Raw genomic sequence first — 24,829 nt, forward strand, 5'->3', positions numbered from 1 at the left:
CATTTCCACCACATATGAGATGTCTGTGTACTCAGGAGAAATTGCACAATACATTTTATGGTGCAATTTTTCCTGATACACTTGTGAAAAAAAAGCTACCTGGTTGAAGTAACAATTTTGTGGTAAATATTTTTTTTTTTATTTGCACGGCTCAACTCTATTAACTTTTGTGAAGCCCCCAGAAGTTCAAAGTGCTCAATAAACATCTAGATAAATGCCATGAGGTGTCTAGTTTCCAAAATGGGGTCACATATGGGGGAGCTCCACTGTTTCGGCACCTCAGGGGCTCTCCAAACGCAACATGGTGCGGCTAACGATTCTAGCTAATTTTCTGTTCAAAAAGTCAAATGGCGCTCCTTCCCTTCCGAGTCCTGCCGTGTGCCCAAACAGTGTTTTTTCGCCACATATGAGGTATCTGCGTGCTCAGAAGAAATTGCCCAACAAATTTTGGGGGTTCATTTAATCCTACTACCCTTGTGAATATGCAATATTTGAGGCTAAATTAACATTTTTGTTGCAAAAATTAAAATGTTCATTTTTTCCTTCCACATTGCTTTAGTTACTGTGAAGCACCTGAAGGGTTAATAACCTTCTTGAATGTGGTTTTGAGTAGCCTGAGGGGTGCCGTTTTTGGAATGGTGTCACTTTTGGGTGTTCTGTGTCATGTAGACCTCTCAAAATCACTTCAAATGTGATGTGGTCCTTAAAAAATGTGGCTTTGTAAATTTTGTTGTAAAAATGAGAAATTGCTCATAAACTTTGAACCCCTATAACTTCCTTAAATTTTTTTTTTTTCCCCCAAATTGTTCTGATGTAAAGTAGACATGTGGGAAATGTTATTTATTAATTATTTTGTGTCATATGTCTCGTTGGTTTTAGAGCATAAAAATTAAAAGTTTGAAAATTACAAAATTTTCAAAATTTTCGCGAAATTTCCGTTTTTTCACAAAGAAACGCAAAAAATATCGGCCTAAATTTACCACTAACATGAAGGCCAATATGACACGAGAAAACAATCTCAGAATCACTGGGATCCGCTGAAGCATTCCAGACTTATAACCTCACTGGTCAAAATTGCAAAAAATGGCCTGGTCTTTAGGGTCAAAATAGGCTTGGGGCTGAACGGGTTAAAGTGCTGCAGTGCCAGTGTGCAAAGGCTCTTATCGGTGCCCTGCAGTGTGACCATGGGATCAGAATGTGGGTGGGTGATAAATTACTATCTGAGGAACTTGGGAATAACCCTTTAAATATATTTAAATATTGAGGACATATGTCGGCTATTATTTGGTCTATTGTTGGAAAATGGATATTTAGAATGTTAAATAAAAACACCCTACTTTTTTCTTGTTTTTACCCGGTTTAGCTCTAACTATATAAACAAAATCCTATAAGTGTTAAAATAATAAACATAAAATCTGTATGAGTGAAGAAGCATACAAGCTAATGGACACTATACATGTATTGCAAGGTAAAAAGGTAGTTTTAATCACTATTTGTTGAGCCTGTAAAATTTGAAGGAATATTTTAGCAATGGCTCACTAAGATAAAATGTTTATTCTGAGTTTCATTAGGAGAGTCATGGTGGCGTTTTGGTTAACATTGTGCAGTTATATACATTTAGCTGTTGATGTGCCAGAAGGTGCCAGTCACTTTGTGCTGTTTTACATGACATAATTACATGTTACATATGCACAGGCGGCATATTAGCACTACCATGCGTCTACTTCATCTATTTAGAGTGTTGAAATAAAATGCACAACACATTTAGCTAAAATATGAAGTGGAGCACAGAGGGGAGCGGTGGAGGTTATTTGTGTAGACTTTATCACTTATAAATACATGCTAAGCAGCTTACAGCTCGGATCATTCAGTTGCCATGGCAATGCCCTTTCTAGAGCAAGAATCTGTTTCAGGTTCTTCCAGGTCCTGTTCTTCTTGCCAGCAGCTGCTCCTCCGATTCCTGAATGCTGCCAATGAGAAAGAAGAGGTACAAAGTCAATTAAACTTCATGGAAAAAGTTTATTTAGACGACCAGGTCATGAGTGATATCAGGAGAATATCTAATCATTCTTTACCACCTGAGATTGTATGGAAAAGTTGTATCAGTGGCCTCAAGTTATCTTAATGGCATCACGTTCGCAGGTTGACAGGACACATTACACAGACAAGGGACACGATTTATCAAATGAATTTCACCAGAGTTGTGGCATAAATTGCTTTCAAAAGTCGCAACATTTTTGTGCAGCCTGAAGTTGTGAAAAAGTGTTGACAAAATTAGGCACTTTCACAACAGATTCTCCCAGGTGTGCCAAAATGGGTGGAGCGAGAACATGTGTGCACCTCTTCATGAAATAAATCAGGAGCAGCTGACTGACTACAAGACCAGAGAAGAGAAGGGAGAGTAGAAGGGCAAACATGGGGTTGGCAGAGTAGTGGACAACCCCTTTAAAGAGGTTATCCACAACTACTGGATTTTTTTTGTTTTACTATGGGCCTAAAAACCAACAGGCTAACTACCTACTGCTCCTCCAATCAGTTCAGCTGCTCAGTGCCATTAAAGCAGCTTTTCTTCTTCTGGACTGCTCTATTGATGGGGCATGACTGACAACAACAAACTGATTGATAGTTATGCGGTGGGGAGCCAGCTCTCAATCAGCATGAAGTCAGCAGTCATGCCCCATCAACAGAGCAGAGCGGAAGAGAAGCAGCTGTTGAGTCAACATGACTTCAGCAGAAGCGGCCTGTATCCCCTAAAGGCTGCTTTACATGGTACGACCGATTGTGCGATTTCACAATCGATCGTACCCGCCCCCGTCCTTTTTGCGTCATGGGCAAATCGCTGCCCGTGTCGCACAAAGTCAGTAACCCCCGTCACACATACTTACCTCTCGTGCGACCTCGCTGTGGGCGGCGAACGTCCACTTCCTAGAGTGGGAGGGACGTTCGGCGTCACAGATACATCACACGGCCGCCGGCCAATGAAAGCGGAGGGGCGGAGATGAGCGGGACGTAAACATCCCGCCCACCTCCTTCCTTCACTTAGCCGGCGGCGACCGCATGTCGCAGGTGAGCTGCTGTTCATCGTTCCCGGGGTGTCACACGGAGCGACGTGTGCTACCCCGGAAACACTGAACAACTAAATTAAACAATATTATGGAACCTAGCGAGCAGTACACGACTCACGATTTGTGAGCGATACTGCGTCGCTAGGAGGTGTCACACAGGCCGGCATCGCCAGCGATGCCGGATGTGCGTCACAAAAACCGTGACCCCGACGATCTATCGCACGATAGATTGTCTGGTGTAAAGCAGCCTTAAGTGCTGGCAAAGATCTGCTCTTGGACACAGCAGGCAGGTAGTTGATAGTTATTTGCCGACTAGTTCATAGGCCCATAGTAAAATAAATAAATAATCTGGAATGATCACTTTATTTTCATAGACAAAGGACACTCAGTGATAGGGTATGTGCGCACACTGCAGATTTATTTCTCTAGTGAAAAACGCACCATCTAGCAGAAAAACACACCTCTGGCCGAAAAAAACGCATCAAAAGATGCATGTGTTTTTACTGTGTTTTGGTGCGTTTTTGCATGTTTTTTTAACATTATCAATGGCAAAACACAAGGAAAAATGCAGGGACCTGCAGAAAAGAAGTGGCATGCTGATTCTTTTTGGTGCAGAAAATCTGCAGCAAAACCTGCAAGGTAAAGAGAAGCAGCGTGTGCACATCATTTCAGATTTCTCACAGACTTTACTGGGGAAGAACTGCATGAAGCTTATGAACACAAACTGCAGCAAAAACACAGCAAATAAAAGCAGTGTGCGCTCAGGGCCTTATTGTCCTTTGCTTTTTCAACTAGTAGAGCAGAGTCATAAAGCAGTGGTTGAATAAGCTACCCTTCCTGGTGTATATGTCCGTCATCCTGGTATATATATATATATATATATATATATATATACACACACACACACATATATACACATATATATATATATATATACACACCGTATAGAGAGAGATAGATAGCCCATCCTGATATAAACAGTGCCTTTCAAAAGTATTCACCCCCTTGGCATTTTTCATGCTTTGCTACTGCTATCTAGAATTTCACTGCGGTTTTAGGGTGTTCATTAATTCATATAAAGAACATGCCTATAATTGTGAACATTTGGTTTTCTTTTTACTATGACGCCATCAGAGATAGGACAAGTTGATCTGGATAAGTCACTATGAGCTTTCCACATCTTGCCACCAGGATTTCTGCCCATTTCTCAAGGCAAAACTGCACCAGCTCCTTCAAGTTTGCTGTTCACCTGAGGAAACCATCTATCTTAAAGTTTGACCACAGATGGATTAAGGTCTGAGCTTGGCGACTCCAATACATTTAGACATTTATCCTTAAATTACTTGTGTGTTCTTTCCATTTGATGATAATGTATTTGATGGTGCTTATGGGTATCATCAGAGATTGGGATATTTTGTTAGAAGCCAATCCTGACTTCTACTTAATAATTTTGTGTCTGACTTGTTTGGAGGTCCCTGGTCTTCATCGTGTTTGGTTAGTGGTGTCTCTTGCTTAATAGTGTGGCAGCCTCTGTGGCCTTTCAGAAAAGGTGTGTATATACTGACAGACCAATTGACACTTAAGGCTGCTTTACACGCAGCGACATCGCTAGCGATGTCGCTGGTGAAAGCACCTGCCCCCGTCGGTTGTGCGTCACGGGCAAATTGCTGCCCGTGGTGCACAACATCGCTAGGACCAGTCACACATACTTACCTCCCTAGCGACGTCGCTGTGGTCGGCGAACCGCCTCCTTTCTAAGGGGGCGGTTCGTGTGGCGCACAGCGACGTCACACGGCAGCCGTCCAATAGAAGCGGAGGGGCGGAGAGCAGCCGAAAGAAAGTGACACCCACCTCGTTGCCGGAGGACGCAGGTACGTTGTTCCTCGTTCCTGGGGTATCACACGTAGCGATGTGTGCTGCCTCAGGAATAACGAACAACCTGCGTCCTGCAACGATATTTGGGATTAGAACGACGTGTCAACGATCAACGATTAGGTGAGTAATTTTGATCGTTAGCGGTCGTTCGTACGTTTCACACACAACGACGTCGCTAACAAGACCGGATGTGCGTCACGAATTCCGTGACCCCAACGACATCTCGTTAGCAATGTTGTTGCGTGTAAAGCCCCCTTTAGACTACACACAAATGGACGTCCTTTCACCAATCATATGCATTATGAAGGTAATTGCCTGCACCAGAAAATTTTAAAGGAACAGGGGTGAATATATACCGTATTTTTTGTTTTATAAACAAAATTATGGGATTATAAGACACACCCCTAATTTAGACCTAAAAAAGGTAAAAACAAGATGGGGTCCGTCTTATACGCCGGAGGTGACTTACTGAAGAGGGGCAGCAGCGGTGGTGGAGCGGGGTTCACAGAAGGCAGGGATGGTGCTGGAGTGGGGTAATGCTGCAGGCGCCGCGGTGGGTGCTGTGCTGGCTGCAGGTGCCGTGCTGACTGTGTGGAGCAGGGCGGTGTGGCGGGTGTCACAGATGCTCACTTGGCAGTGTGGGCTTCAAAGAAATGGTACCCAGAGTCGGCACGTGTGTAGATTAAGCTCTAGGCTCAATGACAAGCCGAGATCTCATCTGCGCACGCGCTGTCTCCGGCCACCATTATTTAAAGCCCGCACTGCTGACAGAACATCTCACCTACCACACCGCTCCACTCCACTCCACATAGCCCCCACCGCAGCCAGCACAGCGCCCATTCTCCACTTCCTGGTAAAGCTATAGTCGCATTATAAGACTCAGCCCTCCCTTTCCAGTGGCCAAAAAGCCATATTACATATCTAGGCATCAAAATTGGCAAAACCTTCAAGTCCTTGTTTGATCTAAACTACAAACCTCTCCTTCCCAAAATTACTGCACAAATATCCTCTTGAAAGCGCCATTTCTGTCGTGGATAGGTAGGAAAAATTTAATAAAAAGTATCATACTACCAAAATTTATCTATCTTTTCCACGTTACCCATACCGGTTAAGTCATTCCTCTCCAAAAGCAACTTTTTAATATCCAACTATATCTGGAGCAAACATAAACCAAGAATTAGTTTTCGTACACTGAGCCTCCCAAGATGTAAAGGGGGAATGGGACTACCTAATATCTCCATATATTATCAAGCGGCTATTCTCTCTAGAGCAGTAGAATGGATAAGACGCCCGCAGAATAAATTATGGATGACGGTGGAGGAATATCTGTCCCCTACCCCACTACGAGCCTTATTATTCTCACCTTCTCATCATAAAGACAGAAGAACTTACTCCAATGAACTAACAAGAACACTATTAAAGAATTGTAAAAAAATAGTGAGATCTTGGCCCCACTTATCTCCCGCCTTAACCCAAGTCTCTGATATTCTGTACGCCAGTATAAACCTGGCGAACTCTGCAAAAACCATCTAAGTAACGCAAAAGTCCCTGTGACAGATCTTTTGATCGAAGGCTCTTTGGTTTCTAAACAAGACATGTGTAAGATCCCTCTCCTTACCAAACTTACCTTTCTTCACTACATGAAGATAAAACAAGAGATCCAACCGTTACTGACACAATCTTGTCTCGATAGGCCCCTAACTACCTTTGAATCCTTTTGTGCGCAAACAAAGTCACCCAAAAAGATACTATCGCATTTATACAACACCCTACTCACTAAAAAACTGACGATGAAAAGAGCATATCTGCTGGGGTGGGAGAGAGATTTGAATATTACATTCACAGAAGCACAAGCGAACTAAATATACGAAGCATCGCATGGGCCGTCATGCTGTGTTAGAGTTCAGGAGAATTCGTTTAAAGTGGTTGCAAGATGGTACATTGTTCCCACATTATCTAACACCTGGAACACCTCCTCCTCAGACCAATGTTGGAGATGCGAGGGGGCCAGAGGGTCTTATTTTCACATGTGGTGGACATGCCCGATTTTACAACCCTTTTGGAAGATTATGTCCCAACTACTATCTGAACTCACAAGCAAAGCGGTACATCTGGACCCGAGACAAATCCTTTTAAATCTCCCGATGTGGCCTAAAGATAGGACCAACTCGAAACTGGTGACATTTGTGGGCTCGGCCTGTAAGCTTCTTATAGCTCAACTGTGGCACGCAACTCCTGCTGAAAATTGACCAATTATATTATGCAGAAGAGCTCTCAGCTCTGACACACCAAAATATGCCCTCTTTCACACGAGTCTGGCAAGTCTATAGGACTAAACCCTGTTTCCTAGCAAATACAGCAGAGAGGGGGGCACATGAAGTACCCCGGCAAAAGGAGACAGAATAGAGGCCTACGAGACATTCATTGCCACATGAGAAGTGACGAACTACTGATAGAGCATTTAACACACTATCAGATGAATGGATCTCAGACCACCCACTCCCAACCCTCTATCCTCTTCTTTCTTCTCCTACTTCCTATCTAATTCCTTGATTCACTAATTTTATTTTTTTCTAAGGGCTGAATCTCCTCAGTTAAATAGTTGCTTTCTTTGATCTCAGCCATCAACCCTTACCTCACAATTTCTTTTGTATTCATTTTATAAAATAGATACATTACAATTTAGAAAACAAGTTAATGATATTGCTCTGATTAACCCACCAACCTATTGAATGTTTTAACACTATGTTCAGCGCCAAGTGTATTTGTATCGATGGGACTCGATTATAGTGGGATGAGCCAAATGTTATTCGATTATTCGAATTGATGTTAAACTTGATTGTATGTATTGTTGAATATGTTATGCTAAACTTGCATCAATAAATAAAACATTAAAACAAACATAAGACTCACCCCTCATTTTCCTCCCAAATTTTTGGGAGGAAAAGTGCATCTTATAATTCGAATAATTATACAGTGGAACCTTGGTTTAAGAGTAACTTGGTTTGAGAGCGTTTTGCAAGACAAGCAAAGCTTTTTAAAAATTTGTAACTTGGTTTAAGAGCAATGCTTTGCAATAAGAGCAAATTCCCACTGCACACACTTGCTGTTCCATCCTTACGCCACGTTCTGACCCGCTCTGGAGTTAATTTTCTGTTCCTATGTACTGTATACAGTATACCATTGCACAGTACAGTATATACTATATAGCATTTCTATCAATTTGCATTTGTGGATACAGTATTGTACTCTTTCTGCTAACCAGTACAGCACATTGCTGTACATTGTACTGTACCACTCGCACACCAACAATTTTATTGGAAGAGCAGTATAATTTGTTTTACATGTTTTTACTGTACAGTATTTTGTATTAGTGTACTGTAAATATATTATATATATATATATATATATATATATATATATATATATATATATATGAATATGGTACATTAGTTTGTATTACTGTAATAAGTTTGTATAAATACAGCAAATATTTTTGGCTGTGGAACGAATTGTCTGTGTTTCTATTATTTCCTATGGGAAAATTCGCTTTGCTAGAGTAACTTGGTTTAAGAACACACTCCCGGAGCCAATTATGTTCGTAATCCAAGGATCCACTGTGTAATATATATATATATATATGTTTAAATATTACACATACATACACACACAAATACATACACATGTATGTGTACATACACACGCAGCTCTGTCAAAAATTAAGATACCACTTCCAAATTGTCTTTTTCTGACTTTTCTCTTTGTAGGTATATTTGAGTAAAATGTTAATTGTTCTTCTAATCTATAAACTACTGACAACATGTCTCTGAATTTCTAAGTAAAAAAATTTGTATTTATTTTCTGAAAGTGAGAAATGGTCAAAATAACAAAAAAAAAAAAAAATGCACACCTCAAATAATACAAAGATGTTTGTTGAATTTTCTTTATCTAATTTTCAGCTTTGCCCAACACCTAGTCGTCTAATGGTTAGACAGAGACCTGGAGAGGCGTACAAGCCAGTGTTTTTGCACCCACTGTGAAATTTGGTTATCGGTGATGATCTGGGGATGCTTCAGCAAGGCTGGAAATGGGCAGATTAAACTTTGCGAAGGATGTATGAATCAAGCCACATACAAGGTTATCCTGGAAAAACAGTCGCTTCCTTCTGCTCAAGCAATGTTTCCCAACTAGGAGGACTGTTTTTTCCAGTAGGACAATGCGCCATGCCACAAAGCTAAGTCAATCAATGTGTCGATGAAGGACCATCACAGCCCAATTTCTAGACCTGAACATTGAATACCTCTGGAATGTAAGTACAGTGGTACCTCGCTTAACGAGTAACCCAGGTAATGAGAATTTCGCTTAACAAGCAAAGCTTTCTGTAAATTTGTAACTCGCTTTACGAGAAAGCTTTGCTGTACGAGCGAAATTCTCACTGCACACACTTCCGGTTTCTCCATCCACCACACACTGACCCACACTTGCAGTCAACACAAACACGTACGCACAAACACACACGCAAGCACATACAGTATTATGCTCACCTTACCTTCCGTTCCACCGCTGGTCTCATGGTTCTTGTAGTTCCCGGGTACATCGCGACGTCCTCGCGGCGAACTACAAGAACCAGGAGGCTTGCGATGGAACGGAAGGTATTATCTTATAACATAATATGTTTACCTTTCGTTTCATCGCCGGCCTCCTGGGTGCTGTAGTTCGCCGCTGCGCTCCACTCCACGCTGTGTATCTGCATCCATAGCGACAAGGGAGGAACTTCCTGTCACCGCTAATGAAAGGCAGAGCGCTGGCCAATCAGAGGCAAGCGGCTCTGCCTTTGACGTCAGGGCTCTGGCCGGGAAGTTCCTGCCTCGTCGTTATGGTAACGCGATACACAGCCCGGCCCCGTACCAGAGAACAGCAAGTCCCAGCAGACCGGCAATGGAACGGAAGGTAAGGTGAGCATATAATATGTGTGTGTGCATGCGTGCATGTGTGTTTGTGTGAGTTTGTGTGTGTTTGTGTGTGTGGTTGTGCATGTTTGTGCATGTGTGGAATGACAGAATAGGGGACATTTTAGAAGTTGTGGAACGGATCGCCAGCATTGCAATGATTTCCTATGGGAAATCTTGCTCTGCTGAACGAGTACCTTGATTAACAAGCACAGTCCCAGAACGGATTGTTCTCGTTAAGCAAGGTTCCACTGTAAGAGGAAGATGGATAGTCACAAGCCATCAAACAAAGAAGATTTTTGCGCCAGGAGTGGCATAAAGTCACCCAAAAGCAGTGTGAAAGACTGGTGGAACGCATGCAAAGACGCATGAAAGCTGTGATTAAAAATCATGGTTATTCCACAAAATATTGATTTCTGAACTCTTACTGAGGTAAAACATTAGTATTGTTGTTTCTAAATAATTATAAACTTTTCTTTGCATTATGTGAGGTCTGAAAGCAATGCATTTTTTTGGTATTTTGACCATTTCTCATTTTCAGAAAATAAATACAAAATTTATTGCTTGGAAATTTGGAGACGTTGTCAGTAGTTTATAGAATAAAGAACAATTTACATTTCACTCAAAAATATACCTATAAAAAGAAAAATCAGAAAAACTGACAATTTGGAAGTGGTCTCTTAATTTTTGCCAGAGTTGTGTATTATATATATGCACATGGAATTTATTTTATCCCATACAATTTTTGCCTATTTTTTTCTCACTTCAGTTTCCAAACTTTTAGTGCTGATGTATTACACACAAATCAGATTACAAAAATATTTAACAACAGGATGTAATGTAACAAAATAGGTAAAAAATGAAGGGGGTAAATACTTTTGCAATGCACTGCGTGGATAGGTACCCATCCTGATGGATATGTCCCCCTTTCTAGGCCCCTCCCTGGTATATATGTCCCCATCCATCATGAGCCCATCCTGGTATATATGCCTTCCGTTATGCTGCATTTTTTTTTTTAAAACATACACAATATATATGTATATATATTTTATTAACCTCCCCCCCCACTCCCCTGGCACGTGACATCCTCTTCTGATGCAGACATCTAACTTTGGAGTGTAACTCTCACGAGAAGCGCACAATATCACTGTCATGCACCCTCAGTAACAGGTGCCAACATTAGCTACCGGCCAAGCAGATGTTAATCCAAAATGAATTTTCACTGCACCCCACACCCCCGATTTTGCCCACCTCTCAACGCCAGCGATAGTAAAAATCTTCACTATCACTGACCTCGGTGCCGAGAGGAGGGTGGGGAGCAGGGAATATGGTCCTTTAATGGGGAAATGAATATTCACTTCTCCTGCTGCCTCCGGCATCCTGCAATGGCGACCCTGCTCCTGCCTGCTGTGACCCCGCTCCACCACAGCGAGCCAGGTACATTCGAATGTTAACACACATCCTCATTTTCCTCCCAAATCTTCAGTCATTCACTATCACTGACCTCGGTACAGAGAGGAGGGAGGGATTATGCGTGTGGGGAGCAGTGAATATTAATTTTTCTTTAATGGGAAAGAAATTAAAGGAAAAAACAACAGTGTAATAAAATGAAATTGTCCAGGAGTGAATGGTTTAAATAATGTCACTTCTCATAAAAGATTAAATCATATCACGAAGTCAGAAATACCATAAACTGATAAATAAAACTACAAATAATCCAACAAAAAAATAGGCCATCCTACAACTATCAGAGATTTTTTCTTAAACGTATTTTTAATGTGCAAAGAAAGTGTAAATAAAACTAGCAAAATGTAATATCTTGTTACAGCACCACACCAGTGGGTTTTTTTTTGTTTGTTTGTTTTTTCCAGCTCTGGTGTGGTGCTTTAAGGCTGGAGTAACACTTGCACGAGGATCTCATCGCACTGCTTGGACCGGCTGCCGCCTCTCCTGACAGGATCGGGTCAGGTGCATAGAGATACATGAAGCGGACTTGCGCCTGTCAGAAGATCCGCTGGCCGGTCCGGATGACACGATGCGCGAGTATGACTCCGGCCTAAATGTAAGCCTCCTGCAGGGCTGTGGAGTCGGTAAGCCAAACCTTCGACTCCGACTCCTAAATTTCCCTTGGACCGACTCCGACTCCTACATATATTGCTTATAGTTAAGTGAAAAATTTATTGTAATACATGAACATGTGTATGCGAACATCAGACATTTAATAATTTTTATGATACAATAATCAATATATAAATATGGTATATATATAAATATATAAGAAAATATATTTATTGGAATACAACTTTAGAACACAAACTGTAATACATTGTAAATATGTAATACACTATGTAATATACAGTAGATTGCATATATATCATATATATATTATACATATATATATATATACTAGAAGGTGGCCCGATTCTACGCATCGGGTATTCTAGAATTTACGTATTGTGTAGTTCATGTATGACCAAGTGTTTGTGTAGGGCGCTGTACATGTTCTAGGTGTTGTCTGGGTGTGACGGGGGGTGAGAGCGGTGTTGTATGTGTGTTGCCTGTGTTGCGTTGTTTGTGGAGCGCTGTGTGTCTGTAGCGTTGTGTGTGTGTGTGTGTTGTGCGGTTTGTGTGTGTGTGGTGTGTTTTGGGGGGAGGTATGTTTTGTGCAATGTGTGTGTTGTGCGGTATGTGCGAATATTTGTGTGTGCCGCGGTGTTTGTGTGTTGGGTGTTGTGTGTGTGCAGCGTTGTCTGTGTGTGTGGGTGTCTGTGTAGGGCAGTTGTTTGTGGTTCCCAGTGTGTGTGTGGTGTGTTGTGCAGTGCGCGCGCGTGTGTGTTGGGGGGGAGGTGTGCACTTCCCATCGTGCTCCATCCCCCATGCAGTGCACTACCCATCGTGCTCCATCCCCCATGCAGCGCACTCCCCATCGTGCTCCATCCCCTATGCTGCGCACCCCCCATCGTGCTCCATCTCCCATGCTGTGCACTCCCAAACGTGCTCCATCCGCCATGCTGCGCACTCCCAAACGTGCTCCATCCGCCATGCTGCGCACTCCCAAACGTGCTCCATCCGCCATGCTGCGCACTCCCAAACGTGCTCCATCCGCCATGCTGCGCACTCCAAAACGTGGTTCATCCGCCATGCTGCGCACTCCCAAACGTGCTCCATCCGCCATGCTGCGCACTCCCAAACGTGCTCCATCCACCATGCTGCGCACTCCCAAACGTGCTCCATCCGCCATGCTGCGCACTCCCAAACGTGCTCCATCCGCCATGCTGCGCACTCCCAAACGTGCTCCATCCCCCATGCTGCGCACCCCCATCGTGCTCCATCCCCCATGCTGCACCAGCATCAGCCTCTCTACCCGCAGCATCAGCCTCTCTCCTCCCAGCATCAGCCTCTCTGTCCCCAGCATCAGCCTCTCTCATCCCAGCATCAGCCTCTCTCCTCCCAGCATCAGCCTTTTCTGTCCCCAGCATCAGCCTCTCTCCTCCCAGCATCAGTCTTTTCTGTCCCTAGCATCAGCCTCTCTCCTCCCAGCATCAGTCTTTTCTGTCCCTAGCATCAGCCTCTCTCCTCCCAGCCTACCCCAGCCTCAGCCTCCCCCAGCATCAGCCTCTCTTCTCTCAGCCTCCCCATCCCAGCCTTCCCCAGGATCAGCATCTCTCCTCCCAGCCTCCTCCTGCCGTGCTCCTCTGCCGACACTCACAGATCCGATCGCATACACTCACACACACCCGATCGCATACACTCACACACACACATTGACGATACTGCACATACGCGCTCATACTCACAACATCCGGAGATACCACATGCTTCTGGCCATGTGATCCTCCGGCAGGTCCTGGAAGCTCACAGCACAGTATCGCCGCCGAGAAGCAAGCGATATCCCAGGATGTTGTGAGTGTGTGGATGCGATGTGATGTGTGTGTGAGGTGTGTGTGAGAGTGAGTGTGATCTCATGTGTGTGTGTGTGTGTGTGCTGTTATGTGTGTGCGTGTGTGTATGTTCCGCCGCTGCAGGACCTTGATGCGCTGGTAACTATGCTACCATGGTTACCAGCGTATCTCGTCCCCCTCTCGCACGGGAGCCCAAACCAGCATACGCCGGCCAGCCCCAGCAATGCGAGGGTATGTGTCGGCTGGTTTGTAGGCGTACGCTGATGTGGGCTCCCAGGGGTACAGTACTCACCTGGTAGTCGTGGCTCCGTGACCGTGTCGGTTCGGGGAATGCGTGGGGGGGGCAGGGCCAGAGCTAGCGTGCATTGCGTGAGGGGGGCGGGGCGTGGCCGAGTTGCCAATGCCTGCAGGGTGCCGGGGCGAGAGGCCAATCTGTGGGGGGGTCGGAGCCTGGGCGAGCGGCCGGCCAATCCGTGTGGGGGGTGCAGCCTGGGCGAGCGGCCAATCCGTGCGGGGGGGCGGGGCCATGGCGAGCCCAGCGGCCAATCAGCTTTGTGTCACCGTAAGGACACAATTTTGGAGCAAGACAGACAGACAGACAGAATAAGGCAATTATATATATAGATATATATATATATATATATATACACACAAGATATATATGCAATCTACTGTGTATTACATATTTACAATTTATTAGTTTTTTGTGTTCTAAAGTTGTATTCCAATAAATATATTTTCTGTTCTATCTAAATATCTTTATTATTGTATCATAAAAATGATTACATGTCTGATGTTCACATTGCACTACAATACATTTTTCACTTAAATATAAGCAATATACTAAATGTTATTATTTAGTATGTTTTTGTTGAAAACTGTTTTTTGCCACTTACATAGTGTATTACATAGTGTTATATATATTACATAGTGTTATATATAACACTATGTAATACACTATGTAAGTGGCAAAAAACAGTTTTCAACAAAAACATACTAAATAACATTTGTGCAGTCTATGAATTTGTTCTAAGAAATAGAATTGCTTCCATCAGATCCTCCTTCATAGATGACCTCAAATCTGACCTAATAATGTGAAGGCTAGAGAACAACCTCTCTACACTAAAGGGCACTTTACATGCTGCGATATCGGTACCAATATCACTATCGAGCGTACCCGCCCCAGTCGGTTGTGCGTCACGGGCAAATCGCTGCCCGTGGCGCACAACATCGCTTACACCCGTCACACGGACTTACCTTCCCTGCAACGTCGCTCTGGCCGGTGATCCGCCTCCTTTCTAAGGGGGCGGTTTGTTCAGCGTCACAGCGACGTCACATGGCAGCCGTCCAATAGCAGAGGAGGGGCAGAGATGAGCGGCCGGAACATGCCGCCCACCTCCTTCCTTCCTCATTGCCGGTGGACGCAGGTAAGGAGATGTTCGTCGTTCCTGCGATGTCACACATAGCGATGTGTGCTGCCTCAGGAACGACAAGCAACATCGTACCTGCAGCAGCAACGATAATTGGAAAAGGAGCGACGTGTCAACGAGCAACGATTTTTCACGTGATGCTACACAGCCCCAGGACTATGTGCCACGGGCCTGCACATAGGACACTGGGCTGGGAGACGTGTGCTGGTCAGTGCCTGAGGACTATGTGCCATGGGCCTGCACATTGGACACTGGGCTGGGAGACGTGTGCTGGTCAGTGCCTGAGGACTATGTGCCATGGGCCTGCACATTGGACACTGGGCTGGGGGACGTGTGCTGGTCAGTGCCTGAGGACTATGTGCCACGGGCCTGCACATTGGACACTGGGCTGGGAGACGTGTGCTGGTCAGTGCCTGAGGACTATGTGCCACGGGCCTGCACATTGGACACTGGGCTGGGAGACGTGTGCTGGTCAGTGCCTGAGGACTATGTGCCATGGGCCTGCACATTGGACACTGGGCTGGGAGACGTGTGCTGGTCAGTGCCTGAGGACTATGTGCCACGGGCCTGCACATTGGACACTGGGCTGGGGGACGTGTGCTGGTCAGTGCCTGAGGACTATGTGCCATGGGCCTGCACATTGGACACTGGGCTGGGGGACGTGTGCTGGTCAGTGCCTGAGGACTATGTGTCACGGGCCTGCACATTGGACACTGGGCTGGGGGACGTGTGCTGGTCAGTGCCTGAGGACTATGTGCCACGGGCCTGCACATTGGACACTGGGCTGGGAGACGTGTGCTGGTCAGTGCCTGAGGACTATGTGCCATGGGCCTGCACATTGGACACTGGGCTGGGGGACATGTGCTGGTCAATGCCTCAGGACTATGTGCCACTGGCCTGCACATAGGACACTGGGCTGGGGGACGTGTGCTGGTCAGTGCCTCAGGACTATGTGCCACGGGCCTACACATAGGACACTGGGCTGGGGGACGTGTGCTGGTCAGTGCCTCAGGACTATGTGCCACTGGCCTGAACATAGGACACTGGGCTGGGGGACGTGTGCTGGTCAGTGCCTGAGGACTGTGTATCACGGTCCTGCACGTATGGTACAGGGCTGAGGGATGTGTGCTGGTCAGTGCTTCTGGAGTCCCAGCAGGTGCCCGGGATCAGGCACAGTGGAGCCGAGAGCGCTGAGCCGCTGTGAGGAAGAACAGACTTACAAGGAAATTGGGCTGTTTAAAGGCCGAGGGTTTGGCCGCGCCATCTGTGTGTGACGAGTCAGTAAGGGCCGGTCTATCGCCCATGCTGGAAGCTGCACACAATACAGCGCTCACCGGGGCTGCGGATTCGGAAGAGCCGGTCATGCTGCACGGACCACGTGATCAGTCACGTGTGTGGGAGGAGTCTGGGTCCGGGCTACAGTGCGGCAAGAACTTCATGAAGAAAAGTGCTCAGAAAATGTCACTGACTCATACACAACCATATATAGGAAAATACATAGAATACACCCACGGTCATACACATAGGAAATAGAGACACTCATACACATATAGGAAGATACACACAAATACACTCATGCACATAGGAAAATAAAACACACACACACACACATATACATACATATAGGAAGATACACACACACATACACATATAGGAAAATACAGAGAAATACACACTTATATACATATAGGAAGATATACACAAATACACACACACTCATACCATACCTCCCAACTTTTAAAGAAGGAAAAGAGGGACAAAGTTTGCGGCGCGCGTAGCGCGCCGCGGCAAATTTTTAGACCACGCCCCCTAACCACACCCATTTCACAGTCACGCCCATATTCACTCCCCATCCACACCCATTCAGCACGGACACGCAGGCAGCCGGCGGACCTCCAGCACGGACACGCAGGCAGCCACAGTGAGGCGGCCGGTCGCCCGCACAGTGAGGCGGCCGGTCGCCTTCACAGACAGGCGGCCGGCCGCCCGCACAGAGAGGCGGCCAGCCGCCCGCACAGAGAGGCGGCCGGCCGCCCGCACAGAGAGGCGGCCGCCCGCACAATGAGGCGGCGGGCCGCCCGCACAGACAGGCGGCGGGGGGCGCCCGCACAGACAGGCGGCAGGGGGGCGCCAGCACAGACAGGCGGCAGGGGGGCGCCCGCACAGACAGGCGGCAGGGGGGCGCCCGCACAGACAGGCGGCAGGGGGGCGCCCGCACAGACAGGCGGCAGGGGGGCGCCCGCACAGACAGGCGGCAGGGGGGCGCCCGCACAGACAGGCGGCAGGGGGGCGCCCGCACAGACAGGCGGCAGGGGGGCGCCCGCACAGACAGGCGGCGGGGGGCGCCCGCTCAGACAGGCGGCGGGTGGCGCCCGCACAGACAGGTGGCGGGCCGACCGCACAGACAGGCGGCCGGCCGACCGCACAGACAGGCTCCGGCCGGGGGCGAGGGGGGAGGGAGGGAAATCAGCGCTGGGGAGATTAGTTTACTGTACCAGCAGCAGCACAGGCAGCGCTCCTCTCTATGCCACGTCTACTAGGATGGTAGGAGGGAAAAGCAGGGAGGCGGAGAGAGAGTGGGTGGGCGGAGCCCGGGAGCCGGCCGTCCCGCCCGTGGCAACGGGACAAACAACGTAAAGCGTGAAAGTCCCGCTGTATCCGGGACGGTTGGGAGGTATGCAGCATGTTAGAATGTGTACATAAGATCCCGCTGGTGGTGGCCGCAGCTTATAGGCCCCAAATCTGGTGACAGGTTCCCTTTAAAGTGAACCTGGTCAGGTGCAATATGCACTCAGAGCCAGGAGCAGTTCTAGGTACATATTACTAATCCCTGCCTAACCGTCCCTGTATACACTAGCATAGATAAAGAGATCAAGAACAAATATTTTTAAAGATCTTATATCTTATGCTAATGAGCGCGGGGACTAGTCACAAGGGCGTTACTTCACTTGGCTAGTCGGCTCGCATAGCATGTTAGCATGTTATTACGCCCCTGTGTGAGTACTAACACGCTATGTGAGCCGACCTGCCAAGTGAAGTAACGCCCTTGGGACTAGTCCCCGCGCTAATTAGCATAAGATATAAGCTCTTTAAAAATACTTTTTCTATAGCTGCCTTTATCTATGCTAGTGTATACAGGGACAGTTAGGGAGGGATTAGCAATATACACCCAGAACTGCTCCTGGCTCTGAGTGCAGATTGCACCTGATAGGTTCCCTTTAAAGGGAAACTGCCACCAGAAATTTAGCAAAAAAAATAAAAGATTCCCCTCTGCAGCTCCTGGGCTGCATTCTGGAAAGGTTCCTGTTGTTATTGTGCCCCCTTTGAGACCTAAAAAAATACTTTATGAAGTCTTACCTTTTTGTATGCAAATCTGTTTTTATGGTCACGGGGGCGGGCTGCCTGGCGTCTGTTATTCCCCCTCCTGCCGTTGTACGCTGTCCCCCATTGCTCATTTCCATACATGAGGACGCCTTCCTCATGTAACTGTCCTCCTGAAGTTTTGTGCATGCCCAGTGCCACTCTCGCCGGACTGAGCACTGTGCAAAGTGTGAACGCTTTTGAGGTGATTGCGCAGGCGCGAGATTATGGGCGGCGCTGTGATTGTCATCAGCAGCGTCATCCAAGTACCCACCCATAATCTCGTGCCCACGCTTCTCACTCTGCCTCCACCGTTATGCGCAAGCACTGTCCATATGAACCATGTTACCTATTACCATGGGCGCGAGATTATGGGCGGCGCTGTGATTGTCATCAGCAAAGTCATCCAAGTACCCGCCCATAATCTCGTGCCCGCGCTTCTCACTCTGCCTCCACCGTTATGTGCAAGCACTGTCCATATGAACCATGTTACCTATTACCGTGGGCGCGAGATTATGGGCGGCGCTGTGATTGTCATCAGCAAAGTCATCCAAGTACCCGCCCATAATCTCGTGCAAGCAGTAATAGGTAACATGGTTCATATGGCCAGCACTTGCGCATAACGGTGGAGTCAGAGGGAAAAGTGCGGGCACGAGATTATGGGCGGGTACTTGGTTAACGCTGTTGATGACAATCACAGCGCCGCCCATAATCTCGTGCCTGCGCAATCACCTGAAAAAGCGTTCACATGCGCAAAACTTCGGGAGGACAGTTACATGAGGAAGGCGTCCTTGTGTATGTAAATGAGCAATGGGGGACTGCATAAAGCGGCAGGAGGGGGAATAACGGACGCCAGACAGCCCGCCCCCGTGACCATAAAAACACATTTGCATACAAAAAGGTAAGACTTCATAAAGTATTTTTGTAGGTCTCAAAGGGGGCACAATAACAACAGGAACCTTTCTAGAAGCAGCCCAGGAGCTGCAGAGGGGAATCTATTACTTTCATTGTGAAATTTCTGCTGACAGTTTCCCTTTAACTGGTAGGGGAGCCAGGATAAAGCAGAGCTGAAGCTGTTGGGCAGCTAGGACCCAGCAGCTCCACAGGCAGGAGACCACTGATCGGTAAGCTAATAGAAGCCTGCAGATGTCACTCTGCATAGGTTATTACTGGCCAGTGCTATCTGCAGGAGAGAGAAGAGCTGATTGCACGGTCTCCTCAGCTTCCTGATTCCCCGTGTGTCTGCAGCAGTGAGAAGCCGCACACGGGGAATCAGAGAACAGCTGCAGAGAAACGCAGGCTTCGGGACTGGGGATGTCCGCTCTGGGGGAGGGGGGGGTCGGCTCTGCTGCAGGGGGGGTCGCTCTGCTGCAGGGGGTGATTCATACCTCAGCAGCAGTCACAGGAGTTTCAAGGTGCGCGCTCGACTCTAATGAATAGAAGGGAGAAACAGCGAGGCGGGGCTACAGTGGGTGGGTGGAGCCACGGGACAATCAGCCTCACGGGCGGGACCCGGGATCAAAGGCTCAGAAGAGGGACTGTCCCGCTGTATCCGGGACGGTTGGGAGGTATGCTCATACACATATAGGAAAATACAGAGAAATACAAACACACACTCATATACATACATATAGGAAGATGCACACAAATACACACACACTCATACACATATAGGAAAATACAGAGAAATACACACACACTCATACACATATAGGAAGATACAAATACATACACATCATACACATATAGGAAAGTACAGAGAAATACACACACACACACACACTCATACACATAGGAAAATACACACAAATACACACACTCATACACATATAGGAAAATACAGAGAAATACACACACACTCATATACATATAGGAAGATGCACACAAATACACACACGCTCACTGACTTTTTGCCTTGTTTTGTCATTTTGCTTTAATCTGCTTTTTCTTCATTGATCATCTTGCTTCCTGTTCTGTTGCCCTCACCTTTGCCCTCAGTCAATATGGGTTCCTCAGGTTCTACGTTCCCGCCCTGTTCCCTGCCAATTACCTGCTTAGGCCATCTCAGCTGATGGACCAGTGCTTCTGAATCCTGTTTGCAGTCTGCCTGTAAGGCTACTTTCACACATCAGTTTTTTTCCCATCAGGTTCAATCCGGAAAAAAACGGGTAAAACGGATCCGGTACCGCATCCGGTTTTCCCCCATAGACTTGCATTGTTACCGGATTGTACCGGATGGCTTTGCGTTGCATCCGGTTTTTTCCGGATGCGGCAAAATAATTGAATGCGGCGGCCGGATAGAACGTATCATGTAACGTTTTTTGGCCCCTTAAAAAAACCGCATTCTGCCGGATCCGGCGCAATGCGGCATTGTATACAATGGGTGTCTATGCATGCCGGATCCGGCGCAATGCGGTTTAAACCGGATGCGGTGACCGCATCCGGTTTGGTAAACAGAGTATGCGCAAATTTTTTTTTTTCATCATCACAAAACTTATAAAAGGATCCAGCACATTCTACACACCTCCTGCCGGATCCTGACTTCAACTTCTGCTGTCCTCCAGTCCAGTGCTCCAGGGAAGAGGTATGTCCACAGTACTGTCCACAGATCACTGCTGTGAGCTGCGTACATGTACTTAGACATTTTTTTTTCTTTTTTTGCAGGTGCAGTGTTGCCGTTGAATTTGTGGACAGCCAGTTGCTGTGTCCGTTTCCATTGAGTGCCAGTGCGGATTTGGAGGAGAGTGTTCCTGAGGTAATGTCCACAGTACTGTCCACAGATCACTGCTGTGAGCTGCGTACATGTACTTAGACATTTTTTTTTCTTTTTTTACAGGTGCAGTGTTGCGGTATAGTTTTGGACAGCCAGTTGCTGGGTACGGTTCGCTTCAGTGCCAGTGCGAATTTATTTGGAGGAGAGTGTTCCTGAGGTAATGTCCACAGTACTGTCCACAGATCACTGCTGTGAGCTGCGTACATGTACTTAGACATTTTTTTTTCTTTTTTTACAGGTGCAGTGTTGCGGTATAGTTTTGGACAGCCAGTTGCTGGGTACGGTTCGCTTCAGTGCCAGTGCGAATTTATTTGGAGGAGAGTGTTCCTGAGGTAATGTCCACAGTACTGTCCACAGATCACTGCTGTGAGCTGCGTACATGTACTTAGACATTTTTTTTTCTTTTTTTACAGGTGCAGTGTTGCGGTATAGTTTTGGACAGCCAGTTGCTGGGTACGGTTCGCTTCAGTGCCAGTGCGAATTTATTTGGAGGAGAGTGTTCCTGAGGTAATGTCCACAGTACTGTCCACAGATCACTGCTGTGAGCTGCGTACATGTACTTAGACATTTTTTTTTCTTTTTTTACAGGTGCAGTGTTGCAGTATAGTTTTGGACAGCCAGTTGCTGGGTACGGTTCGCTTCAGTGCCAGTGCGAATTTATTTGGAGGAGAGTGTTCCTGAGGTAATGTCCACAGTACTGTCCACAGATCACTGCTGTGAGCTGCGTACATGTACTTAGACATTTTTTTTTATTTTTTTGCAGGTGCAGTGTTGCCGTTGAATAAAAAAAATATGTCGTCTTCTGGTAGCCCGCCCTTCGGTTCAGAAACTGAGGTATTTTTTTTTTTTTTTGGTGTTATTTTTTTAAAAAAAAAAAAAAAAATTTTTTAAATAAACGACATTTACACAGGTGGCCGAAACATCACAGGAGATGCTGCCAGAAGAGGACGGAAGGGGTGGAGAAATACACGGAGCGGGCGGTCATAGTGTAAGTTTCATACAGGAATTGTTTACCACAGCACACCAAACACATAAGTAAATAATGTTTTTTTTTTTCTTCACTAAAGGCTTCAACTTCTAGGGCTCACGATAGAGCTCCCCCAAGACCGTCCCAGGGTCGTCGTCGAGGTGGCGGTGGTCATAGTGTAAGTTAATTTTTTTTTTTTTTTTTTTTTTTTTTTTTTTTTGTCATGTCAGTGTGAATTTTTGTCTATTTTTTTTTTAAATTTCTTTTTTCTTTCTTTGAACAGGCATCACAGCGTGCTCCCGATTCTGACGGTGAGGAGGCCGGATTTATCAACATCGACCTCCTCATCGATGAAGTTAGAGAAAGGGAGCCGCTGTGGAACATGGCTGACCGCCGCCACGCTGATTCGATCGTAACCCGTCGACTCTGGGACGAGGTATGCCACGCAGCGGTAGAAGGTTGGGGGGAGCTCAATTCTCGTGGCCAGAAGAAACAGCGTAAGTATTCACAGTTCAGTAGGTTATGCTGCATGATGTAATGTGTTGTATACTAACCACTTTCTGCTTTCCACTTTCAAGTGACAAACTTCAGAAGCGGTGGCGGTCTATCAGGGATCGCTTCAAAAAGGAGTTGAATCAAGAGATGCAGGCCCCGAGTGGATCCGGAGGACGCAGATCGAAGTACCGTTACTTTAGAGCGTTGTCGTTCCTCCGGACAACTATGGTGTGCAGAAGGTAAATATTCCCCACAATATGTACAAAGTATAATATTTTATGTCTGATTTTTTTTGCCTTTTTTTTTTTAGTCAGTGCCAATGTATAGCAATTAAATTAATTATTGTTTTGTTTTTCCTCTTTTTAACAGCACCGTCTGCAGCACTCAGGAGCCTGCATCGAACCCGACAGGAGCGATCCCTGAACAGTCCGCCACTGGGGAACACAGGCACAGACCCCACCCATCTGAACCTTCCCTTCCATCGACATCTGTCCCATCCACCTGCGCTGGAGCTTCCCGTGAGACTTCATTACCTGAAGCTGCTGGTGATGAGATAGCTTTTCCCCTACCCCACCCCTCTGACACTGCTGCCCTCAGTAGAACACCTTTGGGTTCTGGGCGTCAGCGTCATAGGGGTCAGGAAAAGAGCTATGCGCCCGAGTTCTTGCATCTAAATGCAGCCTTCCAGAACGCCATTCAATTATTAGCCGAACAAAATCGTTCATCTTTTAGCTTAATAAATGCCAATATGGAAAAAAATACGCACGAATTGTGCACGCGTCTGGACAGGCTGCATTTAGATGCAAGTAAATCACCCAATCATTGTTTTTTTCAAGCCGTACTAGAGCGCATGGAAAAGCTATCTCTTGACCATCAGATGCATGTAATGCAAGCCACACGGCAGGCTCTGGCGCAGGTTGACTCCCAACCACCTCCACCCACCCCTCCAAGACCACCTGCCCCCCCTCCAGCCATTGTCCCTACTCCCCCTACTGCCCAGTACCAGCCTGCTGCCCAGTACCAGCCTGCTGCCCAGTACCAGCCTGCAGCCCAGTACCAGCCTGCAGCCCAGTACCAGCCTGCGGCCCAGTACCAGCTCCCAACCACATCTGCCCCTACACTTCCTACCCACTACCACATCTCGCCTTCCACACCCATCATGACCACAACTCAAGCCACTAATTCACCAGCCACCTCTTCTGTCTCCCAATCCCTCCACTCCACCCCTCAATCCTTACCAAATCCCATCCCATCTCCTGGTTTCCCTCTTGGTTTCTCAAGCACACCTTCACCTTCTGTTACTTCCCCACCACCACCACCAACACCACTTTCCACCCTCAATACTCCAACTGTGCGTGTGTTCCCACCTGTCAGCCCCTCCAGTACTATCTCCACCCCAAGCCCAAGATATACCAATTTATAATTTATGTTTGTAATAAAAATAAAAGTTTTTTGTTGAAAAGTATTTATTTGTTCTTGTTTTTTTTGGGGGGAATATTATTTTGCAAGTTAAGTAAATAAAAAGGTAATACAAAAACATAACATGTTGTAATTTGACGGTGTAAAAATTACAAATTTTTAAAGCGAGTGAAAGCTTAAAATTAACAAGGTTAACAAGATATTTTTTAATTTATTTTTAACTATTTTTATTTGTTATAAAACTAAACAAAAATCTTACACCATTTGATCTTGCCAATCTACTCTACCTTCTGGGGACACAAAATAGTCAGCATATTTGTCACGGATTGTTGAACAGGCAACACTACTCCTAAATCCAGGACTGGTGTAGTCAGTCAAAGAGGTGGATTCCAAACTCTGGTCATCCAAGGACAAAGGTTCCTTTGTTAAAACAAAATTGTGCAGTACCACACATGCTTTCACAATTTCATCCACAGTTTCAATGTTTAAATTAATGGCTGTTAACAACACTCGCCATTTGCTGGTTAGTATCCCAAAGGAGCATTCCACCATTCTTCTAGCTCTGGATAATCTGTAATTATATATTTTTTGTGT

General features: G+C 46.2%; 2 protein-coding genes and 1 long non-coding RNA gene across 3 annotated transcripts in view; 2 read left to right on the forward strand and 1 right to left on the reverse strand.

The window, feature by feature from the left end:
- INO80C (INO80 complex subunit C) overlaps positions 1 to 16,594 on the reverse strand; it is a 49,965-nt gene extending 33,371 nt beyond the window's left edge. Inside the window, exons 1-2 of the mRNA XM_075314934.1 lie at positions 16,442 to 16,594; positions 1,856 to 1,967 (exon numbers count right to left, since the gene is read on the reverse strand). Coding sequence (XP_075171049.1) covers positions 1,856 to 1,967; positions 16,442 to 16,585 — 256 coding nt within the window. The 5' untranslated portion in view covers positions 16,586 to 16,594. The remainder of the gene's footprint in view (positions 1 to 1,855; positions 1,968 to 16,441) is intronic.
- A 5,693-nt stretch (positions 16,595 to 22,287) lies between these two features.
- Positions 22,288 to 22,814, forward strand: LOC142244325 (uncharacterized). Its single transcript, XR_012724508.1, has 3 exons — positions 22,288 to 22,342; positions 22,422 to 22,499; positions 22,605 to 22,814. It is a non-coding gene; the product is annotated as an uncharacterized LOC142244325 (long non-coding RNA).
- A 71-nt stretch (positions 22,815 to 22,885) lies between these two features.
- On the forward strand, positions 22,886 to 24,239 carry LOC142243912 (uncharacterized). Its single transcript, XM_075316108.1, has 2 exons — positions 22,886 to 23,055; positions 23,186 to 24,239. Exons 1-2 carry the CDS (start codon positions 22,964 to 22,966, stop codon positions 24,237 to 24,239), a joined length of 1,146 nt encoding a protein of 381 aa, XP_075172223.1. The 5' UTR covers positions 22,886 to 22,963.
- The last annotated feature ends 590 nt before the right edge of the window (positions 24,240 to 24,829 follow it).

The sequence above is a fragment of the Anomaloglossus baeobatrachus genome, chromosome 6, assembly GCF_048569485.1.
Source record: "Anomaloglossus baeobatrachus isolate aAnoBae1 chromosome 6, aAnoBae1.hap1, whole genome shotgun sequence".
Classification (NCBI taxonomy): Eukaryota; Metazoa; Chordata; class Amphibia; order Anura; family Aromobatidae; genus Anomaloglossus; species Anomaloglossus baeobatrachus.

Coding starts and splice junctions, on each gene's coding strand:
- LOC142243912 (XM_075316108.1), top strand. CDS start 22,964: ATGCAGGCCCCGAGTGGATCCGGAGGACGCAGATCGAAGTACCGTTAC. Junction 23,056..23,185: donor ACAACTATGGTGTGCAGAAG/GTAAATATTCCC, acceptor TCTTTTTAACAG/CACCGTCTGCAGCACTCAGG.